The 10,358-nt window shown below is 37.8% G+C and overlaps 1 protein-coding gene across 1 annotated transcript in view; it reads left to right on the forward strand.

Annotated features, from left to right (window-relative positions):
- PDGFRA (platelet derived growth factor receptor alpha) overlaps positions 1–5,291 on the forward strand; it is a 56,567-nt gene extending 51,276 nt beyond the window's left edge. Inside the window, exon 23 of the mRNA XM_049790106.1 lies at positions 2,410–5,291. Within this exon, the coding sequence (XP_049646063.1) occupies positions 2,410–2,557 (148 nt within the window). The 3' untranslated portion in view covers positions 2,558–5,291. The remainder of the gene's footprint in view (positions 1–2,409) is intronic.
- Positions 5,292–10,358: the final 5,067 nt, after the last annotated feature.

The raw sequence follows: 10,358 nt of genomic DNA on the forward strand, positions 1-10,358 counted from the left end.
ATATATAACCTCTTGGGTTATAAAATGAGCTTTGTGGTTTGGGAACCAGAAGCAAGCCAAACCATTATTTCTAGGATCAAACATGAAGGCTGGCAGTCAGCAATGGTGAGCCAATGCTGAATCTTCACATTAGTTAACTTCCTCTCTGTGTGCCATGCTGCCTTTTATTTAACAAATGGATTAGTAGAAAGAGGAATAGCTCAGACCAAGGGGCCACACTAGGAATAGAAACTCAGTGGTAGAACTTATCTCCAAGGAGGAATTCTGTTGTGAAAACAATAGTGTTTAAGGAAATACTATAAATGTGGATCCTTACTGGGTTAAAGTCAGCATACAGGGAATTGAGAAAGGGGTCTGGCCTTCTTTTAGTTATGCTGGGAATTATAATTAGGTTCTAGGACCAGTGTAGAATGGGGCATGGAATAGAGCACAAGTGAGTATAGTCAAAGGCTTGGTGACTGTAAGAAGCCGGTTGGTGGAGTCATGGAGCCCTGCCCCAGGTTCTAAAGCTTTCCATAATATGTGGGCCCTGGATACTTTATGGGCTTCTATCCAAACTGACTCATTCTTCTGCTAGGTAATAGACTTGGGAAGGTAGGGAGGGAGACTGAGGAATCAACTAGACTGAGAGGCTGGAAACAATCTAGAGAATTGAGAGTTCTTGATTTGGGATAAGGAGGGAAGAATTAAGTGTGTGTGTGTGTGTGTGTGTGTGTGAAAAGGAGTGTGAGAGGAGAGTGCTAACTGTATAGAGCATAATACAGCCTGACAATAAGAAGAAATTATGGTCATTTGGGGCAAAAAGATAGAGCTAAAAATATCACAATACAAGGCAGCATGTTAAATGAGGTCAGTGAAAGGAGGGAGACAGGAATCATCACTGGCTTAGGAAGATTATTTTCTTCGGTAGTCAAATTACATCTACAAGTTAGCCACTCACATATGACACATTTGCTTTATCTAGCTTTAAGTCCGTAATAATAGGTGGTGTGCCCACACCACCAATAATAGGTGGTGGACACATGTCCACACACATAACACACACACACACACACACACACACACACACTCTTTCTTTGGTAAATTTTGCTATTTGGTAGAAATCTCCAGGAGACTTAACTCTCAACTCACCAGTACATAATCATCTAAGGATGTGGGCAATTTTCTCCATAACAGTAATATCATCACCACACCTAAGAAAATTAATAATGCATAAGTTATTATCATTACTATCACATAATAAGGCCCCATTCAATTTTAGGTAAGAGCTTTAATAATGATAAGCATAAGAGCTAACATTTAGTCATAAGTGTTAACATTTTTTTTTTTTTTAGTTTTTGGGCCACACCCATTTGACGCTCAGGGGTTACTCCTGGCTACGCGCTCAGAAATCACCCCTGGCTTGGGGGACCGTGGTCCATCCGCTTGCAAGGCAGACACCTAACCTGTAGCGCCACCTTCCCGGTCCCAAGTGTTAACATTTATGTTCTAGGTACTGGGCTCAGGACTTCATTACTTAATCACCATAACACATAGACATATAGTTGGATTCTGTCATTCTCCCACTTTTTAGGCCAATGAACTACTGCAGGGGTCAAATGAGACCTGTTTGGAAGTGAGAGGACATTGTCACATACCTAAATCTTTTAATCCTGAAACTTCTAGCCTCACCCTCTTTAAGAAAGTACCTTTACCTGAGCCTTGAAGCCTCACTCAGGGGGAAGCAGATAGGAAGGTCTGATTTGGGGGATGTACTTTTCTAGGAGTTGGGTAATTGGAGTCCTGCGAATGTAATGAGGGTTTTCAGGGATTTTTGGGGAAAGAAATGGCTGACTTCGCTATAGCACATGTGATTTGATTCCTTCAAGCGTTGCTTATATTCTCTTCCAGGATTGAATTAAGAGAACAGTCATTGTTACAGTGCATGAGCAACTTTGATAAGATCTGTTAGGAAGGAAACCAAAATGTGGTACTGAATAGATAGTAATGCTTGCAGCTGATCCCAGTTTAATCCCTGAGAGACACTACCATCGTGACTGACACTATGTATGGTTCCCTGAGCACAGAGCAGAAGAAACCCATAGGCACCACTAGGTCTTACACCCCCAAACTTAAAACAGACCAAAAAAAAAAAAAAAAAAAAAAGCTTCAAAACATACAGAAAAAAAAAAAAGCCAAAAACTAGAGTTTGACCTGTGTACTTCCATTTCTCTCTAGGTGGTCCTTTATAGTGTGATAAGTGATTAGGCTGTTGGGTGGCAGAATCTTGTTAAAGGGGCAAGTTATATTTATTATTCAAATTATGTACTAAAATTATAATTTAAATTGTAAAGGCTGTAATTCTACAGACTGACACAAGGAAGCCCTGACCTATGGCCTATAACCTTTCACATTTTCTTTTTCCTCTAGCTCACAAACCTCTGAAGAGAGTGCCATTGAGACAGGCTCTAGCAGTTCTACATTCATTAAGAGAGAGGATGAGACAATTGAAGACATCGATATGATGGATGACATTGGCATAGACTCCTCAGACCTGGTAGAGGACAGTTTCCTGTAACACACCTTCCACCTCTGGAGCTACCTGGAATCCCTGCAAGAAAACCACTTTATTGCAAATGCAAAATTTGAGAGGACTTGGATGATGTGTTAAAAGAAGTTCCCTACCAAGGACCTCAGGGAGCTTTTTAAACATGAATGAGTGGAATATTTTGAATTGAACTTTTCCAGCATTGCCTCTTGCAATGCTTCAGTAGCATCTCAGCGGAGTGTAAAGTTTGATGGTAGATGGACAAGGAAATAATAGGCCACAGAAGACAAACTGGCTTTCAAGGACATTGGTGAGAATCCAACGTAATGTAATTTTTACTACAACAAATTTCCAGCCTTGTAATTATGTAAATAACTCTAACCAAGGATGTTTTTAGATTTGTATTAACTGTCTTCTCGGGACTTGTGAAGAGACCACTCAATTCATCCATGTACTTCTGCTTAAAACTTGGTATCAGCTGCTGTTGAATTTTAAGAAGTACATACAAAACCACTTTTGAACCTTAAAAGGTACTGGTACTATAGCATTTTAACTTTTTTGTGTGTGTGTTAAAAAAGATTAAAACATAATAACTAGCCAACCTTGTTTAATAGATTTGGGTTTAGAGACCCAAAACCCCTTTTTATATTGTAATCTATGTTTATAATAATACTACTGTTATCAGTAATGCTAATGTGTAATATCTAACACGTTTTTCCCTACAGAGAAAGCACAATTAGAAAAAAATTCTTACTAAGTAGGTGACAATTTTGACAGTTTTTGACATTTATATTAAATAACATATGCTTCTCTATAAAATATGGTAATAGCTTTAGTGGATTAAATTTAGTTGAACATAGAGAACAAGTAAAAGTAGTGTCTTCCAGGAAGTAAAAATTTTTAATGGTGTCCTAATATGGAAAACAGTATGTACTGAAAACAATGAACTTCCCTCTCAAGTAATGGGATTTGAAGCAAACAAAACTAATAATCCTAAAAGTTCTCAATCAATATAAAGGCATAATTATATTATATCCGACAATATTTCCCATGTTTTCCCAATGGGAAACGTAATTCTCAGAAAAAATACTGGTGGACCCCAACATATGGATGTATCATAATTCTACAAACCCTGACCTGAAAGTGTCAGAAGGATGCCTGCAGATTCTGAAAGATGAAATTGGAGATAGAGAAGGATAGGAGCAGAAATCTGTATTTTTGTAAACTTCCTGATCAGGTGTGAAAAGCTAGCATTGGTGGTGGGAAGTTGCTGTGAAAAAAGAGGAAAAAAAACAGTTTGTAATTTGGCGATGGGTTAGAATCCAACCATGCAGAAAGCAGGCTTTTTAACCCTTGGCTTCAGATCACTGACCTTTAATAATGTCTATCTAGCAATTGCTACTCTAGCATTATTGAGCTGCCTATTCTTAGCTAAAGCCCTGAAAGTGAAGCCTTGCTTTCACAGTGAAGTTTCTGCTTCCCTTAGCCTGGGTGAACTGAATTTCTCTGCCTCCCCCAGACTTCTTTGCTCAGGCAAAGATAGAGACAGAAATGATGCTATCCAACATGCCCAGTTTCTGTATAGTCATTTTGTATTTACATTCTTATGTAAAACAAAAAGGATTTACTAAAATTGGGGGTAGGGAGGTGAGATAGTAAAACACATGGCCACATTTAACCAAACTATCAGAAGGGTTGGTGCAAGCTCATTGGCATTCTTTGCAATACTGCTTCATTGCTGGTACCCCATGAATGAAACATGTGCTGTGATTATTGCAATCACGGTGTATGCTCTTGGCAGGTGAGGCTTTGGAAGATGGAGAAGCAATAACAAGGTACTTGACTGCATACTGGTGTTGACTCAATGCAAGACCCAACTTTGCTATCTAGCTTTTCATACTTAGTGTGAAGACTGAGCCAGATTGGCCAATTAAAAAAGAAAACCTGACTAGGTTCTGTAGAGCCAATTAAACTTGAAATGCATTTGTATTTCTGGAATCACAGCTCAAGCATTCTGTTTATCGCTTGCTCTCTTGTACAGCCTTCTTTATGTGGGTGCTTAGCATTTTGATGTTTCTTTGAGTCTGGAGTGACATTATGAAACTGGCTGAGAATTCTCAGGCCAGCAGGTTCCAGTCTTTACAAACATTTCTACCTGGTTTTATGTGATTGTAATTGATCCTTTTTTTAAATGATGTTTCCAGAGTATCACAGATTTGTTTCCTCTTGTGCAAAGTCCCCAGATGAAAAATTCCCAGTCGTTCCTACTTTGAATATCTATGAAGACAATCAAAGTTGGCCTGAGTAACATAATTTCTAATGTTCTAAATCATCAATGATGTCCTTAAAATGTGGTCTGCCAATCTGTACAAAATGGTCCTATTTTTGTGAAGAGGGACGGAAGAGAAAATGATGTTATACATCGATATGTATATATGTATTTCTATATAGACTTGGAGAATACTACCAAAACATTTATGACAAGCTGTATCACTGCCTTTGTTTATATTGTTTAACTGTGATATTCCCCACAGGCACATTAACTGTTGCACTTTTGAATGTCCAAAATTTATATTTTAGAAATAATAAAGAGAAAAAATACATTTTGCCCCAAATCATTAGTGTGGTGAATGTGTGAGAACTCAACTTCATAGAAAAGTTCTACCAACTCAAAATGTATTGGAAATGGCCCTGTTCTCGTTTTTGTTTTAAAATGTGTAAATGAAAATCTTTATATTTCAATAAATGATATATGTAATTTAAAGTTATGCTAAGATTACAGCAGTTTTGTTTTTAGTTAATAATATAAATTGAAGCCACTCTGCTTAATTTACTGTCCTAATTTCTTAGTAACAAAGTTGTTCAGACAACAATGTTCTCATCTTTTCTTTCACTTCATGATGCTGGTTTTCTCCTTTTAACCTCCCCACCCTGACTCCTTGATAGATTCATCTGGGTGGGGGAGTTGGGCCACACCCAACAATTCTCAGAGGTTACTCCTAGTTCGGCACCCAGGAATCACTCCTGGCAGGCTCAGGGAACTATATGGGATGCCAGGGATTGAACTCTGGTTGGCCATGTGCAAGGCAAATGCCCTACCCAGTGTACTATCACTATTACTCCAGCCCCTATATTAATTAAAAATTTTAATTTAATTACAGAAATTTGGTTTACAAAGTTATTGACAGTCGAGTTTTAGGCATATAATATTTCAACACCAATCCCACCACCAGTGTCAACTTCCATCACTAGTCATTCCCCAGAGAATACTCTGTCATTCCCCACCCTGCAATCAACCTCTACAACCTTGTGCCTATCACCTTGACAATCACATTAAAGTTTGGTGTTCCCAGCTTAGATCACATGTTTTTAGTGTTAAGTCTGGTTTGAATATATAGCTCTCCATATCCCAACATGACCAAAGCCCAGACCCCTGTTTCCCTTTACTCCCTGTCTCATTTTTTTTCTTCTCATTGATTTCTTTTCTTCTGAGTCCTCTTCCCTAGGCTCTATGGTCAAGGGTAATCCAGGAATCCTCTTTACTACATTATACTTCCTAATACAATTATTTTATATACCACAGAAAAGTGAGATCATCCTATGTCTTTCTTCTTCTGGCTTCCTTCACTTAATAACTAAGTTGAATTGGGTTGTATAGATTTTGTATTATAGCTATTGGTATATACACACAGAGAAGTCTCATCTCTATACTAGAGAAGAAGCTGACCCTTTTTCTTATAATATGTCCAAATATACTCATGTTCCTCTTCCATTTCTCTCCTTTCTTGGCATTTTTGTCTCTGTTTTATTTTATTTATTCATTTTGTTCAGTGTTTCTAGCAACATTTCAGTAGGACTCTAAATTATGTTTTTCTTTTTTTCCCCCAGGTTTTCTTTTTAATTTTTATTGTGACCAAAGTACATTACAAATCTTTCACTGCATCATTTATGGTACATAGTGACAATGAATGAGGGGCATTCCCACCACCAGTGCTGTCCTCCTTCCGCCCCTGTTCCCAGTATGCATCCCTTATCTCCCTCCTCTACCCCCAAGTATGCTAGTGCAACTGGTCTTCACTTTACAGCTTGTTGTAGATTGAGCATCCATTCCAATGTTATTGGAGATAAAAAGGATAAGAAAAAAGGAAGAAAAAAATTGGTAACAACTACCAAAAAAGGAAAGAAGAGAAAGAAAAAAGAAAGAAAAATGGAAGGAAAAAAATGCTCCCGGCAAAGGAAAAAAAATCTCCAAATAATAACCACAAAAGTGAAAAAGAAAGAGAAAAGTGAAGAAAAAAGAGAAGGAAAATAAAGTCAAAAACTAACAAATCAAACAAAACAAGAAGAAGAAGGGGTGCTGGAGTGGGAGGGTTTGGCGTTCCCCCCACTTTTTATTTATTTATTTTGCATAGGCACAGTAAGCATTGGGGAAGAAAGGGAATTCCTGTGGCTTACGATTTAGGGTTTCTCCATCCTTGAAGCATACCATCATGGGATCAACCCCTGGCTCCATATATACTCATTACCCCATCCCGAAGGCTTTTTTGTAGTGCCAGGAAACTTTCCTCTCAGTTGTGGGTGAGAAAATCAAGCCACTGTAGCTAGCTATCATGGTATTTGCGCAGGTCATAGGCTAGGGTCTAGGATAGAGTCTTTACGGTTCTAGAGGTTCCTATGCATCGTTGTTGTGTTCAGTCTTCTGTAACAATTGCTCCCTGTTTTCGTTCAGTCCCTAAGCCAAAGCCTAGGATATTATGGATCCAAAGGTTCTGCTCAATCTCTGTTGTCCAAGTTGGGCCTCTGCAATAAGACATTTTTTTTTTTTTTTTTAATAAGAGTCCTGGGCTACAGCCTAGGGTAGGGTTTTCCTTATTGGTCCCAAGGTAGGTTCTGTTCAGTCACGTTTCTCAAAGTCAGTTTTCTGTTGTTGGTGCTCTTATTTTTCACTGTTGAAAGGGTGATGTGATAGGACAACCTGGTCTTAGGTCAAGTTGTTCTTTCCTCGTTGTCATATCAAAACTGGCACAAGTTGGTGCCAGAGCAGTGTTATAAATCTCCCAATGGAACTTAGTTCCTGGTGTTGCTGTCCAGAGCTGTATCAGTTCTATGTCTGGGATCTGGGGTTTGGGATTGGTCTAACACTGTTAAATGATGTTTTTGAAGACATTTTGAATAAATGTAAAATTTAAAGCCTACTTGAGTTAATTTATTCTCAGATACATTGACTTAAAATGTGACTGACACCTGACTCATCTTCAGTCCTCATTTTTGTTTGTTAAAAGAACATTTTAGTGTGTGGTATTTCTCTTACCTATAAAAATATACAGGATTGTGTTTATTCTGGTATTTAACAATTTTAGAAGGCATGAAATAAAAATAACAGTATCTCCTCACCATATCTCCTGTCCTGTCTCTTTCAAACGAAGACTCACACCATTTGGTGTAAGCTCCATCAGTCCCCCTCTCTGGGCACTTGCTTATGGACATTATATACATCTGGTTTTGTTTTGAGTGTTACCTAAATGGGATTGCACTTGATTTTTCTTTTAAGAAAAAGTCACTTTGAGCAATTTTAAGTTCCTACCAAAGTTAAGTATGTGAAGGACACATAATTTCTCTACCTTCTGACACTTGCAGTGATTCCAGCTGTCCATAGTCAGAACTCTTCCCTTTCAGAATGGTCTCTTGGTTACAATCGATAAACCATCATTGGCATGACATTATCACCCAAGCATCCACCATGCTACTTTTCCTTCATGTCATGTCTTGGAGATCACTGTGTGACTCATAGAAACACCTTTCTAATTTTTAAAAAATCAACTTTACTGTATCATAATGGTAAATGTCCTGTAATGATGCAATCCTATTTGTAAAGGTTTGCAATTTCTAATTCTCTGCTGCTAAATAACTTCATGCCTATCCTTGCACATCACTTCCATCCTTACGCACACAATATGTTTTTTATTAGGATAGATTTTTAGAAACAAAATTGTGAAGTCAAAAGATATGCAGATATAAATTGATACTGAACCCAAGACCGACCACAATACTTTTTGAACATCAGCAGAAGAACTGTTTTGTAGATGATCTGTACTGAACTAAGTACTCTCCACTTCATATTGCTTGATGTGATCATAAATGTGCAGGAAACACAGGCTTGGGGTTCTAAAATATACTGTATCATATGACTTTGGAATTTAAACCCTGCTATTTTAAGCTTTTGCATAATGGAATGTGGTTATATTGTTAATCATTAGAATGAGGTGCCCAATTCTAATAAAATTATTATTCAAATTCAAGTAGACCAAAACAGCTCCTTGGAGCTGGAAGGAACTTGGTGGTATATTAGATGAGATATTTTGGTTTTTTTGTGCCCCACCCAGCTGTGGGTGGGCCTATTTCTGGCTCTTTGCTCAGGGATCATTCTTAGCTAGCTTGGAGGACCATATGGGATGCAGGGACTGAACCCACATTAGCTGCATTCAAGGCAAGTGCCCTACCCGCTGTACTATCTTTCAGTTGCAGGTTAGGTTTTTAACTTCAAAAATAATAGCTCCAGGAATGCAACAGATCACAGGAGAACAATAGTCCCTCTGATTAAACAATAGCTGCCTAATCTCGCAGCAATATAGCTCCAGGCCTGTGCAGAGGTCTTTTTGTTCTTTATAATGTATAATTCTAGCTCTTAATATAAGCAGACAATTCTGTCCTACTTTATATAGTTATGATCATTGAAAATGGCTATTGGAGGGATTTAAAACATTTTACAAGATCATCTGCACATTCAGCTCTTTTGAATCCTATAACAGCACTTTGAGGCCGAGAAGATATTTTATAGATAAGGAAACAAAGCGACTCCTAGAAATCATACCAGGAAGTCACTGAAGTATTGGGACTAGCAATTTCAATGTTTTCTACATTGCAGTATAGCACAGCAAAGCCAGTGCTATTGGGACATAACAGTGTTGAGAAGTCCATTGTTTTGCTGCTTGCAATATTTCAAAGGACAAGTAATAGACTAGTTTGTCTGTAGAACAATTTTATGCGTTTGTAATAAGAATATATTTTTCAGGCTGTACTGCAACCATTCTAATAATGGATGTTATAATTTTAATAGCTTCGTGCTTCATAAAATGCAGCTCATGAAAATGACTTAGAAGATCTGAATTCATCATAAACTAGACCAATTTGCCAGGGATGAAGGACGATAGAAATGCTTCGTTATTTCTGACTCCCAAGTACACATAAAGATGAAATCCAACTACATTGTTACAACAAAATTAATATACTGCATTTATATAGCAGATACTAGTTTTCTTGCCAACACAATTAAAATATATGTGGAGGGACATAGATTCATGATCAGACTGTACCATTTTTTTTTAATATTGGAACATTTTATTTTACCCAGTTATGTAAACAGTTCTCATGTCCTAAAGAATAAGGAATGTACTCTCCAAAATGTATTCATATGTGGCTGATGTTCCCTTCCATCACTCACAGTCGAGTCTATTTACAAAGCAATGGAGACATCATGGACACATGGTCTCACATGGCAGGGAGAGCATATTTGCTCCCTGTCTCTGGCTTATAGGCTAATTGGAATTTTAAAAAGATTTGCCACATTATCCTGGCAGATGGTATTTTGCTTTATCATTATTCATGGGTATTAATGACTTCCCTCTGGAGCATGTGTATCCTGTCTATTTTGAATTTCATTACATTTCATGCTGACTGCTCCAAAGAGAATCAGATCCAGGATTTTCTATGTGAGGTTTGAGCTGCAGCTCATTGGAATGGTCAGTTTTAGACCTGATCAGGAATGAAGTGA

Source organism: Suncus etruscus, chromosome 16, assembly GCF_024139225.1.
Source record: "Suncus etruscus isolate mSunEtr1 chromosome 16, mSunEtr1.pri.cur, whole genome shotgun sequence".
NCBI lineage: Eukaryota > Metazoa > Chordata > Mammalia > Eulipotyphla > Soricidae > Suncus > Suncus etruscus.